The 20,902-nt window shown below is 52.2% G+C and overlaps 1 protein-coding gene across 6 annotated transcripts in view; it reads right to left on the reverse strand.

Annotated features, from left to right (window-relative positions):
- Positions 1–435: 435 nt before the first annotated feature.
- Positions 436–20,902, reverse strand: part of VPS13D (vacuolar protein sorting 13 homolog D) — a 224,503-nt gene continuing 204,036 nt past the window's right edge. For all 6 annotated transcript variants that reach the window (XM_054579727.1, XM_054579726.1, XM_054579725.1 and 3 more), the window contains 3 exons: positions 10,755–10,886; positions 2,416–2,656; positions 436–1,090 (listed from right to left, as the gene is read on the reverse strand). In XM_054579727.1, the coding sequence (XP_054435702.1) occupies positions 959–1,090; positions 2,416–2,656; positions 10,755–10,886 (505 nt within the window). In that variant the 3' untranslated portion in view covers positions 436–958. The remainder of the gene's footprint in view (positions 1,091–2,415; positions 2,657–10,754; positions 10,887–20,902) is intronic.

Raw genomic sequence — 20,902 nt, forward strand, 5'->3', positions numbered from 1 at the left:
GAGGAGTCCTAGTGCCTTCTCCTTTGCGGCTCTCCAGGAAGAAGAACATTCTTACTGTGAATTCTGATGAATCCGTGGATTTTTGATTTGTTAAAACGAAGATTTCTATGGGATTTTTTCCCCTTCTAAACCAGCAGAGCCTACCCATGTTTCAAACTGTCTCTGATAATAACCCAGGAAAAACTTAGGTTGGCACGACTTGTCAGGAGAAAGCCGAGGAGACAGGCAGATAAAATAATTTGTGATCATCTAACATCTACCTTTAAAATGTGGGTGACAAATAAATCACAGCTGGGCTTCCGAGCCACTCTCCCACCCCCTCTGCCAGGGCCAGCTCTGCCCCGCCCCACCCTGGCCCCGCCCCCACCCCAGTCCCAGGGGGTCCCAGGGCGGCTGGGCTGGGCCCCTCCCCTCCCCAAACACCCAACCCCACCTCATCCCACCCCACCACAGCCAGTCCACTTTGCTGGGAGTTCTCTGGTTTCCAACCTCAAGTTCGTCACCTTTCAAGAGTGCCTTTTATAGGGAATACCCTGAATCAGATATATAGAATTAGTGCAATAGAAGATCCAATATAATTTTATATTACTTTACAGTTAACAAGCCTTTACACACATCACAGGCCCTGTTTGGAAACGCGCCTATATATTTACAAACACACAGGTGTACATATATACATGTTAACAAAATACAGGGCAATCCAAAAACTAGATTCAGCTCCGGACACTTTTTTTTTTTTACGTTATTCAACCAATACCTTTTAAAAATTTCTTCCCCATAATCTAAAGTAACCCCCACCCCACAGATTAATACGGTTGGTTTCCCTTCATCTCCGCCACTAGCATATACTTCTCCTTGTTCTTGGTGTCGGCCCCCGAACCATACTCTGGTTCGGCCTCCCATCTAGGCCTCTGAGGGGGGCTGGGTCCGGAGCGCACCGCCCGGCCGCTGGGCCCCCTCAGGAGTCCAGTTCCAACTGTTCCTCATTTTCACTGAGTCTTAGCATCAGCTGCTGTTCATAGTACAGGCTCTTTGCATAGTTTATTTCTTGTGACAGCTTGACGGCGAGGACCTCCGATTTCACATGGACCTGGAAGACAGCAGGGAATGAGCGACCAGCCCCGGGGGCGCACGGGCGCAGACCGGCTGCAGAAGCCAGGACGGGCACACTTTTAAGAAACAGCCTCCGGGGCCCTACTGCGGGTCTGCGCTAATTCACGGTCTGGGGGAGGGGAGCGGAGGGTCGTTCCTGGAGCCTGTGTCTTTACCAAACCCCCCAGGTGACGGTGTGGCCCGCAGTCACCACCTGACGGCGGGACTCCCGTGAGGGCCAGGAGCACGGACAGAGGGCTGTGCCTTGGGGATCCAACCCAAAGTCTGGTGGTGGTCAAAGAGGGAAAGCACCAGCACTCAAACGCCTCGAGGTCTGTCTTGTCTTAGCCGCTCACTTGCCTTGGAAGGGGCAAAGATGCAGCTGGGCCAGGCTCCCCATCACGCCAAGGAACTTGTCGAAATAACTCGTACTTTTGGGTGTTAACTCTATTCTAATCTCCCAGCCCTGACTTAAGCCAGTGACCCCAGGGGAGCCTGTACAAGCCAAACCAAACCCCAGTGCATTCCTGAGCAGAGAGAAGGTCAAAGGAGAGGGGCCCGATAAGGTCGGTTGCTATTTCTGCTCCGTAGAAAGACCCCGAGATAAGCAGGACCCCTCTGAGTGACACGCCGCTCTCACACGCAGGCTTGGCAGCCCGGCGCACCGGGCAGAAAAGGGCAGGGCGAGCCCGGGGCTTCATGAAAAGATACTACCTCCAAAGACGGCCAAGGCGGCGCTTCCTCATGCAGGTTCCTGCCAAGCCACCGGTCCCTCCACACGGGACAGCTCCTTCTGCCGGTGGCCGTGTAACCTTGACCTAGTCACTTGCTGTCACTGAGCCTCCTTACCAGACAAGTGGGGACAATGACACTCCATCCAGCATCAAATGATCTGTAAGACGTACTTAGTATCCAGCCTGGCACATAGTAAGCCCTTAATGAATGCTGATTATTAATAGTGACATTATTATTTAAAAGTCCTGCCATGACAGTGTCTTCTAACCTTTGGAGGCAAAGTATACATTTTATTTACAAATATTTATTGAGCACTATTCCTGGGTAAGGGCCTCTGCTAGGCATTGCTTCTTTGCACAGACAAAAAAGAAGTGAGTTTCCCACTGTTACGTAGGAGAGACAGCAGAGAAGCCGGTGCACACCAGGACACTGCCCTAGTCACTCGGGTGTAGGGGACTGAGAGGCGGCGCCCCGGGGGGTTGAGAGCAGCGCAGCCTAGCCCTAAAGTGCATCCCACCGAGGAGCGAGAGCAGGGCAGGCGCACTGGGCCCTTTCTGCCAGGGGGGCGGGCGGCGCGCACGCACTCACCATGGGCTTCTGGTGTGAGGGGCCGGGGATGGACACCCCGCTACTCGTGTTCACCGCCTTCTTGGTCACCTGCACGTACACCTTCCCGTGGTCTTTGGAGACAAGGCAGTGGTAGAGGTCGTCGTACTTGACTTCTAGGAAAATGGCCTCCCGGTCCACATAGTCTCCGCTTTTCAGGAAGTAGACAGCCTTGGAGGAGATGAGCACGCAGTAGCTGTCGATGTTCTCCACCGCGATGAAGCTGCAGAGGAGAGGCGGAGTCAGACAGGTGCGGAACTCCCCCCCTACCCCCCCGCCCCGTCGAAGCGCCAGCAGGAGGCAGCGTGGGCTGGGGCACCCCCTGCCCAGAGGCCTGACCCTGACGCCAGGCTCCCGCCCTCACTCCACCTTGGGCAAGTGGCTCAGTCGCTCTGAACCCCCGTTTCCTCATTTATAAATTAGGGGTCAAAGTGGGGCTGGCACCGCGGCCCCTCACACGAGGTGTCGCAGCCAAGTGGGTGCAGGGTGCCGACCGCCTCCAGTGAGGCATTCGGGGGCGTGAGGCTTAGGGATAACTGTAACAATGCTTTGTTGGGCAAAACAGAGGAAGAAAAAAATAACGTCTTTAAATGCTGACTGAAGCAGCTGAGAAAGTCCTCCTTGGTCACAGGGGAGCTCAACGCCAGCAGCTAAGACACAGGCCGGGAGGGGAGGTGGAAGGCGAGGAAGCGGGACTAACGGGGCACCCAAGGGCGCGAGGAGAGACGGCACGACGTTCTCCCGTCTGCACACGGACATCTACTTCCTGCCTTGCTCAGCTCTACGGGGCCACCGGGTCTCCGCTCAGCACCTCCAGTGACAGGCAGCCTGTGAGACCTCCACTCCGTTCTCAGAAAACTCCAGCAGTTAGAAGGTGCTTTGGCTAGAAAAGTTATAATCTTGGGTTTCGTAACTTTCTGAGGCATTGCTTCTAGGGGCTTTAGAGCCACTCAGAAAAACGCTCATTCCTCTTCCTTCACGGAGCTCCCAGATTTAAAGTGGAAATTTATGCAAATCAAACCTCTCAGCTCAGCTGCTGAATGGAGAGCAGTGACCCTTGGTGAGCGCTGTGACAGCTCTCCGGGGCCTGGCTGCCTCCACCGCATCTTGTGACAGCCTTCCACAATGGGGCGGCGATGTCAGGGGGACAGCGAAGGAGAACAGATGACGGCAAGAATACTAAGAGCTGACCACAGGCTGGCTGTCAAGCTGCGGCCCCCTGGGCCTTGATGTCCTGAGAGAATTTGCAAGCGCAGTCGCTCGCAGCCCAGGCCCCCACCCCCTGCGCCCCCGGGAGCTGCTGGGGGCCGGGGCCCAGGCCGGCTTTGTGGCGGTGGCAGGGCCTGCTGCTGGACGGGCAGCTTCCCGCTCAGTCCCAGGCATGTGCCAGTCACAGACTGTAGGGGCTCGGCGCGCCCCCCGCCCCACGCTGCATTCAGAACACGCAGTGTCTCTCAACCTACCCACATCCCCCATCGGGGGACTCACAAGCTCGACCATCTCCGGGAAGCTTCGCGGGCAGTTTCCCCACAAAACGCTCAGCCTCGCCCCACCTTCGAACACTGAACTGCATACCTTCAAAGGCACTGCCAGACACTCATTGCCCTCTTCATGGGTCCTGGATAGGATCGGCTCTGACCGAGCGGATGGGACCGTGGGGCCCGCATCCTCGCCCCGCCTCCCTGAGCATCACCGCCGAGTATCTGCCTGCTCCAGCCACCATTTAAACCACGGCCTCACGTGACAAGAAGTGGAGTTCATTGTTCTATTCTAACTGGTGGGCAATGCCAAGAATGTAGACTTGCAAAGTCTTGATACCCAAGTTAGAAAGACCCAGATGCTTTTGGTGTTCAGGACACTTTGGCACAGACTTTCCCACATCCCAGCCCTGAGAGTGTGTATCGAGGAGGCAGCTTTATCACTTACAGACTGGGCTTGCAGAGGACCTGAAATTGCTGGTCTGGAGGAAGAAAAGGAGACAGAGAGAGGCAGGAAAAAAGAGAGAGGTGACGAAGCTTCCCGACAGCGAGGAAGTGCTGCGGGGCCAGCTGAACTTGCTGGGAAACTAGGTAAAAACTGAAAACCAGCCGCCAGTTCTGGAGCGCCGGTGGCCCAGGTGGAGCTGCTCAGGCTGAACGCGGCTCTCAAGGGCGACGCCACAGGCCGGCCCCCGCAGCGGGGGCCAGAGCAGGAACGCGCATTAAAACCCCAGCTGAGATGACTTTTGTTCCTCTGGTCCAGCACAGGATGGGGCCCTTCTGTCCCTTCGCCCTTGCCCCCTCTCACCCCATTTGGCACCCCCCGTGGCTGACATTTACGCGCGGCCTTGAAAAGGGCTGAGGCCTTTCTTCTGTCCCGGCAGTTGCTCTCGCCCCCGGGACGGAGCGGCTGACATTATTAGTGCGCTTTCCACTGCAACTTTTATAGGCTTTAAAACAGACTCCTTTTCAAGACGGCACAGATGGTGCAAGTCCTCGCTCAGGCCGGAACCCCTTGGGGAGGGGTGGCCCTGAGCTGGGCGGCTGTGCCGGGTGGCACTGCCCGCGGCGTGGGCTCGAGGCCGGGTGCCTGGCCCTGGCCAGGCCGATCGCTTTGCTCACGGTTCAGGGTCTTCATCGGATAGAGGTGATACTACCTGCCAGCTTCAGCCACAAAGTTAGTGAGATCAAAAGAATTCAAGGCCATACAGAAATGGGAGGAGATGGGAGCAGTACATGGGCACAGATCTCTGCTCTGTGAGCCCAGAGCTACTGCAAACAATAACATTTTCCTGACTTTTACATGAAACATTCTAATGTCTCTTCAGATGGAAAAGCAGGTCCGAGCCAAGGGTACAAGCAGCAGGAGGAGGAGAAAGGGAGGCGGTGAGGCCGCAGCGGGCAGCTGGAGCACCAGGGTCCCCTGCCGTGGGCTGAGCAAGAAGCCAGGGACCGGCCTTGCAAACAGCTCTGCCCTCGTTTTCCCTGGCCGCTTCCTCAGCAGCCCACAGCCAGACGCTCAGGTGGGCGCGCGCACTTTTTTTAAATTACAGAATCTAGAAACCACATCAAAGAATAATGGAAACTGAACTGGGGATGAGGGGGTCCCTCTTGTAATGGAGACCAACTCCAAACTCGTTGCTGGGAGACAGGAGCCAAAAACCAGGGTGTGAGAGAAGCGGGGCCACAGCAGCACTCGCGCTGGCGCCTCGGCCCATGGCCGCCTTCTCCCCTTCTGCTCCGCAGCCACGAAGCCGTGAAGCCACGGCACCGCCCTCCTTCCCTGGCCGCCCCCCTGCAGGGGGCCTGCCCCCCACGGGCCTCCACAGGGTTCACTTGAGGGGCTCAGGGTCCCCCCAATGATCACTGAGTCCAGACACTGGGCTTTCCACTCTCCGTGCCCCGTGTGACCACGCTCCACGCAGGGCGGCACGCAGCCCAGGACGGAGCGACGGCTGGAAGACCTCGTGCGCTGACACAGAGGAAGGAAGCCTCAGCTGATCCTGAGTGTGTCCTGCTATTCTCAGACCTATTAGGAACTCAGAGGGAGGGAGAGCAGAAGCATGTGGCCAGAAAGAAACCTCTGGATAAGCTTTATCCCTCAAACAGGAGAACGAGAGAGGCCACTCAGGGTTCTGGGGACACATTGTAGTTTGCTGTAAGTACTGTAATTAATTCTGTAAAAAAACAGGATTTTAAACGTTGGTTAGAAGTTTCACTTGTAACTCTCCTTTAAGGAGAGAAAGAGGACACTGTGACCTTGGACTCAATGTCAGAAAGTATCTTCGGAGAGAAAAAAAAGGAGTGGCCACGGTCCCCATCATGTTCTGAGCACACCCAGGCTCTCACGGACGGGGGTGAATCTGGCAAGGCTCACGATCACTCACAACACCCCACCCCACGAGCCCCACGGGGCTCCCTCAGCAACACCGGGGGCAGCATCCACAACAGCTTCAGACCCTCCCTCTGCGGCAGGCGGTGATGCCTTCTCCACGCCCCACGTGACCTTCTCTCTTCTCTCCTTGGCACAGTCCTCCCCACCCTGCAGGGCCAGGCCGCTGGCCTGCAGCGTCCCCCAGCTTTTCAGGCATAAATCAACCCTTCCCCTTGCAGCCCCACCCCCTCATGGCTCACACTTCTATTTTCAAAGCAGTCACGTGTTACAGAGAGTTGGTAATATTGTCTGTTTCCCCGGCTAGACTACACACTCGTCAAGGAAAGAGCGAATTTCTCACTCGCCCTGGCACACAGTAAGTAGGAGCCAGTGAATTTAAGGGTTAGGTAGTCCAGACATGACGATGAGATTACAGCGTAGGGTCCGAGGGGACTTGGCTGAGCACGTGCAGCTTCGGATGCTGGATATATTGTCCCCTGTAGTAGAGCTGAAGAATCCTCTCAGAACTCCTGGTCTTATGTATTCAAGACGTAGCAAGCCATTAGCCTTGGTCAGAATGGCTGGGAAACCCGCCAAATGAAAGTTTTATTTCAGTGGCATATCAAAGAATGTCCAATGCTCTAAGTGTCAATGGTTATTGATAGATGACAGTACTTCATGGTTTAGAAAAGGAAGCCAATGAATTCTATCCCATTCCTCAGAAGAACCAGTCTTTTGTTCTTGCTTTTAGACCATATATATTACTACTGTAAGGTTTATATTCATAATTACATGCTATTAAAATCAACACTGTAACCTGGGCTCAGAAAAAAATTCCTGATTTCTGTCTGCAACTTCTCAAGGAGGACAGACAAGATACAGAGCACCATAAACACTATGTTTACAAAGGGTACGAGGAAGAAGAATTTTACTCTTGATTTTATTTCTTTCTGTGTCCTTTGAATTTGCTAACCATGCATGAGTTTATTTAATCAAAAAGAGAAAAGACTTATCTGGTTGGTGGGTTCACTGGCTATTTTGTTTTCCTTTTTATAATTTTTCTGTATTTAATTTAATTAATTTATTTTTGGAGAGAGGGGAAGGTAGGAAGAAAGAGAGGGAGAACCGTCGATGTGAGAGAGAAACGCCAACTGGCTGCCTCTCCTGCGCATCGACCAGGAATCGAACCTTCCCACCTTTCAGGACGACGCCCCACAACTGAGCCCGACCGGTCAGGGCTCTGTTTGCTACATTAAGAAAATCTCATACATGTCATTTTGTAAAACTGTATTTTGAAAATACAATCCGATTGTCAAAATTCAGGAAACAGGATGCTAGAGCCACTTCTCGGGTCATGTGGGTGGCTCACGGGCGCCCTTTTTGAAAAGGTAAGAGCCATTCTAATGCTTACGATGCCAGGATGCAACTCTATCTGTGATGAAGGGTTAGAAATGAAAACAGGTACCCCTCCCTCCCTTCCTCCTTCCCTTCCTCTCTCTCTCTTCGTTTCAGTGAAAATGAGGCTCCTGGCTACAGATAGACACTAGCCATAGAGAAAAATTAATCTAATCAGATAGGGCGAATTTTAACATCAGCTTAAGTCAGGATCCTATTTCAAAACCAAATTGAGAAAAATGGGAATCAATGGTGATTCTGCAACATACCAGAGAAATATTTGATTCATTTGAAACTAAAGCCTTTTCAGCTGGCTAGACCTTAAATCATGTCAGTAACTATCTTTTTAATACTAATTAATTAAATAAAATGAAAAAATTAAATGAAACTTGATCTGGGAGCACAGAGTTGAAGTAACCATGGCGCTGGGACTTTGCGGGGTTTTCACTACATCAGGAAGTAATTACACAATATTTTCCACAAGTGAAACAGTGAGTCTAACTGGAAAAAAATGTGGAAACATTTAGTTAGAACAGTAGAGCAAGGTATTAAAGACCCTTTTAAGGGGTTAACTCTGAAGGAAAATATGCAAATAATTAGGTCTGTAAACATGTTTTTAATTACAATTCCAGGATAAAAGTCAGGGGTATAATTTGGCACTCGGTGTGTTTTTCCTGAAAACCCTTTTCCTGCAAAGTGACGATTCTAATGTTCACGTCACCGCGAGGACCCAGCCTGACAACTGGGGACACATCGGAGGAACGCGGGCCACTCCCCGATGACCTCTCCCCTGCACACTGAGGAAGGCGAGGGTCGCGCACCCCTCCCACACTCGCTGGCGAGGCCTATTCCACACAGGGGTGGGGACCCGCGGCTTTCATCTTTGGAATCAAAACCCATCCGTGCCAGTATCTCCTCCTAGTTCACACGAATTTCAGGGGTTCAGGAAATCGACCTCACTGACCTCGCCTGGACCCCAGGGTTCGGCTTTCCGTGCCTGCTCGCAGAGCACGCCTCTCCCTGGGAGCCACCGGCCGTAGCCGGGCCACACGCTTTCTCCCTGTGCTTTCGGCACATGTCCTTCTACTGAAAGTGACTCTCGCAAGGAAAATGACTTTCACAGATGTAAACTAAAGGCACCATATACAGTCATTTATACTCTCAACCTGTGACCGCCCCCCCCCCCCCCCGCCCCGCCAAAGGTGGACAAGTGAACACACACCAGTAACGGCAGCCGTCCTGCTGTCACTCATGAACCGACATTTCCCGAGTGCCCAGTACGTGTCAGGCACCGCTCTAGGTGCTGAGGCCTCTCCCGTGAACACACAGGCAAAACTCCCAGCCCTTCCGGGGCTGCCAGACTAGCAGACTCTGCCCCACGCCCTGCCGCACAGGAGGGATGACTCTGGGCCTCTGACCCAAAGGCCGAAACCCCCACCAGCAGAGCAGCTTAAGGGGCAGTCATGGCGCCCGGTCCTCACCCCGGCGAAGCGGGAGTGCGGTCCTCCCTGGAGTGGAACCGCACTGGGCTTCGGGGTGTCGGAATGAGGGCCGCAGCTGAGGCCAGAGTAAGAGGACAGGGCGCATTAGAGATGTGTGCTATGGACTGAACTGGGCCCCCCTCAATCCCTACGTTGAAGCCACCCCCCCATGGAAGTAATTAAGGTTAACTGCAGTCATAAGGGCGAGGCCCTGACCCTACAGGATTAGTGCCCTTATGAGACACACCAGACAGAGATCTCTCTCTCTGGGTCATGAGAGGAGACAGTGAGAAGGGGGCCATCACAAGCCAGGACGAGATCCCTCACCAGGAACTAGATTGGGCATCACCTTCACCCTGAACTCCCCAACCTCCAAAAGTATAAGAAAATAAATTCGACTGAAACTAAAACATCATTGACTGAAAAATGGATGACAGGTTGGAAGATTTTTAGATGCGTTCTCTAGAGCTTGGATCCTGAACAATCATAGTCAATGTTCATAGGAATGACCTGGATTCACACTGTATGTCTTATTAAATGTGAGGGTTATACTTAAGAAAATAAAGATAAATGCTGCTGTTTAAGCCACGCAGTCTACGGTACTTTGTGAGAGCGGCCAGAGCCAAGACAACGTGACGCACCCCCTTCATCGGGAGCCTTCCTGCAACCCTGCAGGGGCTTCCGTGACACAAAACACACCCAGGGAGCAACAAATGAATTCTGAGCTTGAGTTCTGATGTCCCCATTCAGGCACGGCTACAAAAATACGAGACAAGGTCAGTTTACCGCTGTCTCTACCAATGACACCGAAGGCTATCCTGAGAGTTAACCTCCACTTCAGACACTTTCCCACCCACGAAGACACAGTCGTGGTCCTCAGAAACATCCCCAATTGGCTTCATCTTAAAGGTGATATATCAGCATTAAAAGAAATTAAACTAGCATTTTGCTACTCGTCAGGTCTCACTGACTGCTTTCTCTGGGCTGGTGGTTCTGATACCTATTTAGGTCAGGGAGCCTTGTACATGAAGAGGTGTCTGCAGAGCACCTTAAATCGTGATATACTGAATTCTATCATATCAGCTTGGGATAATTTCACTAGTGTAAAATGCTGTAAGATCCCAGGAATGGGAGGCTCCACAATCAGAGAGTACCATAACAATTGTAAGAAAACTGCATTCCCCAATTTTTCAGCTACTACTTGTTATCGGTTTATCTGTTTTGTTTCACCAGCTTTCAGGAGCAAACAACAGAACATCAAAGTTTAGGAAAATTTTACAGGGAAAAAAGTACCCTTAAAATTGAGAGCTTTTATTATCTTCTCTTTTTGCTCTAACTAGGAAGAAACTACCATTTTCTAGAAATAAAACATTAAGGTCTCACTCTGAAACCCAGTTTGAGAACCACTGCTTTAAGTAAAAGGCTGTTTTCAAGCAGTTCTATCCGAACCTACAGAACATTTGGGCCAAGGAATCGTCAGTTCCAAGGTCTCAGGGTCAGGATGGTACTTATCCGGTGGTCGGATAAGAACTTCCCAGGCTCAGAGACAGAAAAGACAACTCGGTGAAGCCACGTGACCGGTTCCTCACTTACAATTCGTCTTGTACGTTGTCCGTCAGCTTGAAGAGCTGCTCCTGCCCTTCCGCCTGGCTCTCGGAGTAGCGGGGAAGCAGGCCCTGGGGCCCCGTGCAGCAGCGCGGTTTCCGCACCCTATGCGCTTGAGTCCTAGACGGGCGAGTGGACAAAAAGCGAAGAGGCCAGGGGTTAGGTTAAAATGATTTCCCCGCCTCATCTAAGACAAAAGCACTGCTTACTGCAGGACACCCTCTGAACCGAGTGAGTGGAACGAAAGCACAGTGTTCGCTGTGGAAGCATAGTGAGCCTGGGGTTAAAGATCCTGGTTCTGAATTAGAACCTCGTGCCTTCACGTTTTCTAGCTATGGAACCGGGGACAAGCCAGTGAACCTCTTTCACCCTCGGTTCCAGTTTTCTCCGTAAAATGGGACGCCGACACCTACCTCGTAGGACTGCTCTGAAGATCAGATAAAATAATGCCTATCAAGCCTGTGCCTGACAGAATGGGGGCTGGCCCCCAGTAGAGGGTACACCTGTCATGGGTGTCCTTACTGGACTTCCTGTTGGTCAAACCCCGCTTTCCTGGGCATCTGTCCGGGAGGAGCATCTCTGGACTCGCAGGGGTTCAGGAAGAAGAATGAGGGGCCCTGGGCATGGAAGAAGCACACACCTGGCATCTGCTTTTCTTCTAAGATGAGCTCGGCTGCCTGGGTACAGGGTGGGGGCCCAGGAGTCACGGCAGAGACAAGAAAGGGCCGCTGGATGGGCCCAGGCCGCAGCCTGCGTCCTGCAGTGGCTCTAGCTCATGCCACTCAGCTGTCGGCTGCCTAGAGGAATCTGCTTTGCTGCGGCTTTCAGGGTAGGCTGGTGTTGTCTTTGTCCACAAACCACATACGGGATAATTGATAAGTACTTTTTGGTGTTTTCCTAGAAACAGGAGTCCGTATTTGTTTTGGAAAGGCTGTGCATATTTCAGATGGCTGATAAGAGTGTGCCGGCTCTGTCCTCGGCCTTGTACTTGCTGTACTTTTCATTATTTGTTCCTGGATTCCACTGAAGCAAAACGCCCCTCTCTAGACCCATCTAGAAGGGAGGAACGGGCCGACACACTGGGTCCGCACCTCCGAACCAGGTCCTGACCATAGCGTGGAAACTTACGCGCGAGGGCGGCAAGTGCGCTGGGGGGATGGGCAGGGGGATGACGTGGGCAGAAAGTCAGCAAGTTGCCACAGGACGCGCCGTGGGTTAGCTGCAAAACTGGGACAGCGGCGAAGCACTCCTGGGCCCAGGCCAGTGCTCTGCTCACCAGGTCAGGACATCTGACGTCCCACACCTGGGCGATGTTTGCTGTGTGCCGGAAAGCCAGAAATCCAGCGATAGTTTTTTTAAAGTTCAGTCAAAAGAGTGCCCTGAGTATTACTAATCGTGCTCTTCAAGGGCGATGTTAGGAGGCGGTAAGGAAGTCTCTATGACCTGCACCCAAGGAACGGGTGAAAAATAGCTCTGTTTATTTCACATACTCACGCACTCCTACTAGGCAGAGCCTCAACTGCTCCTCCTTCAAGACTCAGGCACCCTGTTCGCTTCGGACTGCAGGGCTGGGGGCAGGGTGAAGGCTGCTTTGCACCCCCCCACCCATGGAGAGGTGGCAGCTGCTGGGACAACGCCAGCCGATCGGGGCAACGAAGGAAACGGGGGCGGCGGCGTGGGGGGCTCTCCCGGCAGAGAGCCCTGTCCTGTCCCCCTGCCTGGTGAGATGCCCACCACCACTCCAAACACAGCCTGGGGCAGCCTAGTCAAGGTCCTCTCCCCCAGGGGGGGTCCTACTATTCTGTCCCCCAGCGAGGTCCTGGGCTACTGTGGCAGAGGGCCAAAGGCCCCTCCAAGAGGGATGTGACGGGGCCTGTTCCTCACCGCCTTTCAACACCTTCCCCAATCTCCTGGGAGGTCCGCAGGCTAGGTTTCCATATATATCTCTAATCCAACTAGGCCTCCCTCTCTGCCATCACTAACAAATGATCTCTGGATTTGTAATGGATTATTACAAGAACCTTAGAACTTACTCTTTCAATTTCTACCCTTGTCCACTGTCCGTGTATCAATGTGAATGACCCTTTCAAAATACGACTGAGATCGGGTCAGTCATGCGCGCAAAACACACTTGCTTCACATCTCGGCTCGCCATCGGGGCTGTAAGCGCCAGGGGAAGGGGGATTTTGTTTCGTTCCCTGCTATCCTGAAAACTAGAACGGTGCCCGACTCATGGCAGAGAAGCAACACACGTTAGATGAACAAATGAACAAATGTACTCGTAGGTGGGGGCAGGCGTAACGGCCAATGTGACACTGGAGCTAAAAAAAAAAAAAGGGAACTGTGGTGGAGAGCTTGAAGACGGCAGCCTGAGCTTTCAAAGCCAGCAAAGTCAAGGCAAAGTGGGAACCAGCTGGGATCCCCACCTCCTGAGAGAAAGGTCAGGGTGGGTCTGTCCAGTTCGCTGACCATCCAAGCGCAGCAAGGGCCTGAGGGCAAAGTCGCAGAATTACACCTCTGCTGACCCATGTGTTTCCCTCCGAAGAACCCACCTTCTCATTAGCACCGCGAATGGGAGAAACAAGCTACCAAAGAGGAGAAAACACATAACGGGCCCTCAACATCCCCGACAGGGTTCCAGGAAGCCAGAGACGCTGAGGAAAGGCGGCCTGGTTCTGGATCGGAGCCCTTGGAAATCACCTCTTGTCACAACTGTGGGATAGTTGGGAGCGTAAGTAAGTGCGCCCCTATTATCACCTTATCGAATAGCTTTCTGCTACAGTCAGTGATTTCTTCCCGCGGTGACTCCCTGAGGGCCTCCCCCCACCCTGATCTCAGCGACGCAGCCTCACCCCTACTCCCCATGCGCTGCCCTCTGACTTGCAGCCTCCAAACCTGCCCAGACACAGCGCACGCAAAAGCAGGGTGGCTCCCTGGGGTCCACACTGCCTGTCTGTTGCTCATCTTCTCTGTCTTCCCAGCAGCCTGCAAACTCTCTTACCATGTCCAAGGTCCTCATTTTGGGATCAACCAAATGCCCAAGGCGAGCTGGGAACAGCGCTCAGACTGCGCCGGCGGGAGGGCCCACCGCGGCCCTCAAGCCCATCTTCCACGCGACACAGAAGAAAAGGGGGACCGGGTTCGCTTCTGTTGTCAGAGGAAGCACAGTCTCTCTCACAGTTTCATAAACATCGGGACCACTTCTAGAAGGGGGGACTCAGAGACCTTCTTACTAGAAGCCGAAAGCTGGATTGGAGGGGTGCTCCCCACAACCTCCCCTATTACCTCACCGCTGTTGGTGCCTCAAAAACAATCTTCCTGCTCCGAAACTCAACTAGAATTTTAATCCTGAGGTTGAAGTGGGAGGTTGGGGGCAGACAGATGCTTAAAATCGCCGTGTGTGAATACATTTAGTCCCCAAAGTGATCAGAGAATTATAAACAAAAACCAAGAAGCTGGCGTTTTCAAACCTTGCAAGCCAGCAAAAAGTTGAAGGCGATGTTCTTCAGGGCAGGCCACTGCATGACGGAGCTGTTTTTCTCACATACCAACACCGACACCACACAGTCACACAGCCCTTTGAAACGGCAGGACCGCACGGAACAGAGTCCTGTCTGGTTCCCACTCTGACTCAGGACTATCGCAAGAACCTCGGTGAGTGACAGGTCACTTTCATGCGTGTTCCTGGGAACCTATCAGCACCTGGAGGGCAAGGACCCCTTTTTTCCCTTTAACACCGGACTCACCGTTACCCTCGGCTCAAGGCCCCCTCTCATCATCGGGCTTGTCGTCATTCGTTTTAAGTGATGTCATAAACATCGGAAACCACAGGCGCCAGCACAAGGAGGCCGTTGTTGACCGAGACTGCGTCTGTCTTTGTGGCCCCCTGCTGTCCCCTCCCTGCAGCACAACCGTGCTCCACCTGAGACAGCTACTATCCGGAAGCCTGTATTTATCATTCCCTTGCTTTTCTTTTTCAGGTAGACTTATCACATTTCAAAGTATGCTCCGGTAATAGCCTTGTTATATTCTTTGGTTTCAGCTGTTTTGAGCTTTTGAAAAAGGATTTCAATGCTTTTTTATGTTTGGGACTTATTTCTTCCTCCTTGAAGTCGCATTGCTAAGACTCAGTCATGCTTTTGTGTGCAGCTGTATCATTCATTTATGGTGCCTATTTATTCCTATTCTCTTGCACAGATACACCATCGTTCATCCATCTTCCTGTTGAGAACCCGGGGGCTGCTGACAAGCTCCGCCCTTACAAACAGTGCTGCAGTGAGCATCCCCGTAGATGCTCCGGGGGAACACGGGCAAGAGTCCCACGTCTAAGAGGGATGTGCTGGACCGCAGGGCACAGATGTTCGCCCAACAAAATTCAGACTGTTCTCAAAGGGGCTGAACACATTTATACTCCACACACAATGCATTTAGGAGAGCCTAGTAATCTCTCCTCGCACCACCCGAAATGAGGCCAGTGTGACAAAGGAACTGAATTTTAAAAATTTAAAGTAAATGTAAATTGTATACTACACAGCACTGGTCTAGACTCAAATTTTTGCTGCTCGATTGGGTATCAAAATGGAGTCTTGCTGTCTGTTCCTTCCCACCTTCTCTTTCCACCTAAGGGGCCGCGGTGTCCAGTACAACAGCAAGGTGGCTATAGTGCCTGCCCACGGGCCCCAGAGCAGAAAGACCAACGGCCACGCTGCTCGGGCCCACCACTGACGGGCCACCCCAGGACCAGCCCCTGGCCTCCGCTACTGGCCTCACTCCTTTCCTCGCAACCACCTTTGCTGGGAAGTCCGGCTGCTCCCAGGGCAGATGTGGGACAATGTCCTGGGCATAACAGGTCATTAAACAAGAGGTGGCAAAACTCCACCCACTCACCTTTCCTTCGCTGACAGCAGCTCTTACTAACTAGCACTCGACATAAAAGGTAGTTTACAACATAAGTCTGTTCAGCGCATGTGCAGCAACTCGGCCTCCACAAACCTTGGTTTAGCCAAAGGTCTGTGGTGTATTTAATTGCTGCCAGCTGGGGGCTGTTCGGCCATTTTAAGCCCTCAGCTGCTGCGGTTTATAAATTTCACAGTGTATAGAAAGAAGCAGGCCTTCCAGTCAACCAGCTAATCCAAAATGTCAGCACCGAACCAGCACGAGCTTTGAACTCCATGAAAACGTCAGGGAGTGGGCTGTGCAGCACGGACGACTCTCCCCCGGGAAGGGGCTGCTGATACAGTGGCTGATCCACTGCAGACACCCACCCGCGGGAGATCGATACCGGCGTCGGCATCTGGCCGCTGCTATCAGACACACACGGGAGGCCCCCGGCCGAAGACCGGAGTAATGAAAGCAAGCCCCGTCATTTTCTCTGAGCAACAACAAATCCAAACAAGGTGACACGGGAAGATCTAACCAGTTCCGCTTGGTTGATCTTGCCTTTCAGCCTGAGGGTCAACAGTTGGACGGCCATTATTTGTTCTTCGCTTATATGATGAGTAACTATGTCATAGTTCTATTAGTTGAAGACAGATGTTGTACACACATACACATACCCCTGTGCAGCTTAAGTTATTAGTCGGCTTGAGAAATCTGTCGTGGCCAATGTCTATCAACCAAGTGAGGTTCAAAAACAATCAGTAGACGAGGAAAAAGTGTGTGTGTCAAACAGGCGACTTCCTAACGTAATAGAATGTTTATTCAACTGATGACTGCCACCTTCCTTAGGGACTCTGTGTACTGACCCCAACAAAGTGATGGATTGTGCTTGCATTTACTTTATGTGTGTGTCCTAGACTTTTGTTTTAATTAAATATCTTACTGATACACACTGTGCTTGATGGGGCACATATAAGCAGGCTGAGAACAGGAGGTCAACCCAGACTATCTCTTCAAATACTGTTAATGGATAACAGCTACAAGGCACCAAGATTCTTGGCTGAGTGGCTCAATCAAGCATCTGTCAGTTCTCTGAAAGGAACTCAACAGTCCACCTAGGTAAACAGCACTCTGCTTTGGAGTGTATGTGTTGGTTAAACTCCCTCTGGTAGCCACGGCTGAACAGTGCCTGCAAGTTCCAGAAGCCTGCATGGCATGAGCTCCATCTGATCCCCAGCCCGCAGCCCTCTGCTCCCCGCTGCACCCGCTCCCAGAGACTTAGCAGGAAAGCATCCCTTCTGTACACGCCATTCCTCTCCCCTCGATGCGTACTGGAATCAGAGGGGACTCAACTCAGCTAAAGGGTGAAAACCTCTCGAGTTGGGCTCAGTTGACATCAGATGTTCTTTCCCATAGTTCCATGGAAACAGAAACCCATGTTCTAGAACCTCTCCAGAGGTAGTATTTAACACGTAGGTTTAATAATGACTCCTGAGCTCTCACTGAGTTAAATCTTGAACCAAGACAGGTATATCAAATATTTGCTGAGACAATTTGGATTTTGCACCCATGCAAAGCTAGGTCGGGTGGCAAGGAACCCTATGTCAGCGAGGACGGCTCCTGAATGCAACGACTACCTGAGGACCCAAACCAAGACAGCCAGAAAAACGAGCCTGCTCAGAGCCTTGTCAGTGGCTGCCACCTGCCTCGGCCCCACCACCCGCCCCGTTCGCTACCCTTTCCTGGGCTATCACATGCACGGGCTGGCGCAGGGCCTCTGGGAACCACACCTAAAGGGACCTCACTGGAGTCTAATGGAGGAGACACACAGAAAGAGGCAACAATGGCTGAGAGGACGGGCTCCGAAGCCAGGCTGCCGGGATCTGAGCCCTAGTCCCTATTTACCACCCAGGACCCATGGCAAGTTGCGCAACCTCTTGGAGCCTTGGTTTCCTCATCTATAAAACGGGGACAATGATGGGGTGGTTGTGAGGAGTAATCCAATATATGTACAGTGCTCCTAACAGCACTTGGCATGAAATAGGCGCTCAATGAAACGCCGCCTCTGAGGGCGACGGCGCACCTCTGCAGAGGGGCCCCTTCCTAGCTCAGGGGGCCAATACCCAAGGCGGGCCAGGGTCCAGCGGCCAACCTAGCGAATGTCTTCTGAGGGAAACAGCTTCAAATGGAAACGTTCCCCTTTCCCTTTGCTTTCCTGTTAACAACATTCTAGTTACCTCTCCCTGGAGTTCTGAATAACAACAATACAGCGTGGGATCTGTGTAACAACACACAAAATCCCACGCTGTATTGTTGCAACTGAAAATGGGGGGAAGGTGTTGATTGATGAAATCGTTAGAAATTCTATTACTGTCGCTGTGAAGTTCTTAGGAATCTGACGTCCTGCGGTGGGAGAAGACGTTTCCTGGGCTGGGTTTTTTCCCATCAGTGGGATTCGCACCTGACTTGTTTATAGGGGTCAAGGCTTCCTATAACCTAACACGTGTTTTGGGGACCCCATGACATTGCAATTGTGACAGCGGGTAGGACTAATGCCAATAGATATGGCTCCAGGGATTTAAAATCTAAGAACAAAATCCCTCCAAAGGTTTTTTTTCCTCATCAACTAACTGCCTTGGGGTGAGACAACCTGTTCACGGGGCTGGGGGAGGGGCAAAGCGGACGAGCTTCGTAAAGAATTCCAACCCCGTGGACGACGTCACAGTGAGAACACAGCCTGACAGAGCTGGCTTTCCAAAATGCCTGACCTCTGCACGCATTCCAGGGCGGCTTCAGTTTTTTAAAAATGAGTAGACAACGTATAACGTGGCTTACAACTTTCAACACCGTCCCCAAAGATGAGACATCCTACAAATGCAAGCGAGTGTCCCTTGTGTCACAAGCACGACGTTCGGAATCGGAGTCCTCACAGGAACCCCCCAACCACGGTCAGATGTCCTGCTAAACTGTCACTTTTAACGCCAATCCCAGGGTATTTCACGGGGGCCAAAATACACAATTTCTGGTAAACTTGATTTTGTGGCTGTTAAGTACAAATTCTTATGATAACAAGCTGACTAAATAAACCAGATATTTTCAGATTCATTTCTAGCAAATGATCACATAATTTTTAAAAAATCGTATTTCCTATCTTCCCCCCAAAGTGGACCTCTCTTAAGAGACAGATAAAATTTAGGAGCACGGGGTGCAGGGGAGAGCACCAGGCCTTGCAGAAGGCCGACGTGGACGGAAACCCAGTCCTGTCAGGTATTAGCTGAGTGACCGTGAGAAGCCGCTCTTAGCCTCAGTTTCCTTACCAATAAACGAGAATAGAGTGCTGGTTGGTGACACTGGGACGATAAATGAAAAGTGTCCCCCACTGTGCACACAGTAGGTCCTTGTAAAAGTTGTCTCCCTCTCTCCTACCCTTGTTCAGAATTATTGGGTGTCAAGTGAATTTAAAACACCAAAACGCAAAACTTTTAAAATTTAGTTGTAAAGTTGAGGCCTGACAGCACACTACGGGAAACCTGATTTACCGACTGTGCAGACGGGCTTGTCAGGAGCCCGTCAACTGTGCGGACACGCGGAGGCACCAGTGCCTAGGTGTTTGCTCACCCGGTCTACCCCAGCCATACCTTATTTGCTTAAAGAACTGTTTTCAAAGAGCTAGAGCTAACCAACCTAGCAGCTCAGGAAATGATACCAAATGTCAAGTTCTTGGAATGAGAATTAACTGAGTTTTAGAATATTGTCATTCATAAAATTCATCGTAACGGAGGTCTTCAGCGGTGGAGCGCTTTCTCTAAATGGAGCTGGTGAGATAATCTGAATCCATCCGACCCCTGAAAATGGGGCTGCCCTGATGGAAGAGGGGCCAGGACGCGTCTGCGCTCAGCTTCCCAGGCCCCCCACCACCCCCCGCCGCCGGCGCAGCCTCCATGCGCAGCTGCATGGGGCGCCTCCCGCACGCCCAGGCTGAGGCAGGAACGAGGGTGCTGCGGCCCCTGAGGGGCCGGCTCTGCGATTTGCTTGCTTTTTCAAGACTGCCGTTCATTCGGGCTGGACGTTTTACACACCCTTGGACTGTCAAACCAACGAGGTGAAAAAGGAGAAGATGCTTCCAAAATGGACAAGGGCGCTGAAAATTAACTGTCACGAGAATGGAAGTGTATGCACGGCCGCCACACTCACAGGGACACACAGGGTCGGTTTCGGGCCCTGAGGGGGGGTTGCAGAGCCAGTCAGCAACTCACCCTTTCCAGCCGTCGCCCTTCCCCGGGAAGGGGGCGCATGTTCTGAACCCAGCCATGGCCCGCGAAGTTTGCTCTGAGTCGAGTGGAAGCTACGTGAAGCCGGAGCTTCTTGTCTCTTCTCCGTACTGCCATGCCCAGCACCCAGAACAGTGCTGGGCACACAGTGGGTACACACAGACCTGTGTCACAACTGGTGGCAGGAGAGCCACAGCTGCTGCTTCTGAAGCCCAGGGAGTGGAGAGGGCCATCTGTCTTGGGGCTCCTCCTCCGAGACAGGCTGGGGGTTGGTAAGGACCCAGGGACAGAAGAATGCGGTCATTCCATCAAGGAGGGACACTAGAGAGTTACCGACCTGGGTCATGTCTCCCCCGGGGGCAACTGGCTAGCTGTCCGATGGCCTCAGGGGGGGCGGGCACCAAAGGCACTTGCCCAGGGGAGGAAAGAGCAGCGGGCTTCGCGACTCTGGAACCGCTCAGAGCTCTTGCTCCCTGTGGATGGTCCAGTCCAGCCTCACCACTCGGCACTTAAGCAGCTCAGAACCTTCTGGGCAAGGTGATGGATTCTCTGCAGTAGCTCAGATTCCAAGAACTTCTTCAAAGGATTTTTACTGTATGGCTTTCATTAGTTTAATCCCAACTTTTAGGTTCTTTTGACCTAGAAACATAAAGAAATCAACCATTCACCTACTCCTCATCTTCCTTTGACCAGCTGGTGCTTTTTTATGCTTTGTCTTCAAGTTTAATCTATGGCCAAGCTTTTCTAAGAGGCCAAGGATACTGCTAGTCAAATCTGCCCCTCTACAAACAAGAGATGGCACCTTCTCTTTGAACTTGAGTCAAACTGGCTCTGGCCCGTCATTCCAAAGCCTTTGAGAGTATCTCGGATTGTTCAGGTGAAAGAAGAGGTTTCTCTTTGTTCTGGCTCTTGCCACAGTGCCTGGGTATAAAGCCAGGGCAAGAATAGGGCAAGGAGAACATCCATGCGTCTGAATGGGGTTTGGGG

The sequence above is a fragment of the Pteronotus mesoamericanus genome, unplaced genomic scaffold, assembly GCF_021234165.1.
Source record: "Pteronotus mesoamericanus isolate MK-2021 breed Mesoamerican mustached bat unplaced genomic scaffold, CSHL_Meso_final contig_557, whole genome shotgun sequence".
In the NCBI taxonomy this organism is placed as follows: domain Eukaryota; kingdom Metazoa; phylum Chordata; class Mammalia; order Chiroptera; family Mormoopidae; genus Pteronotus; species Pteronotus mesoamericanus.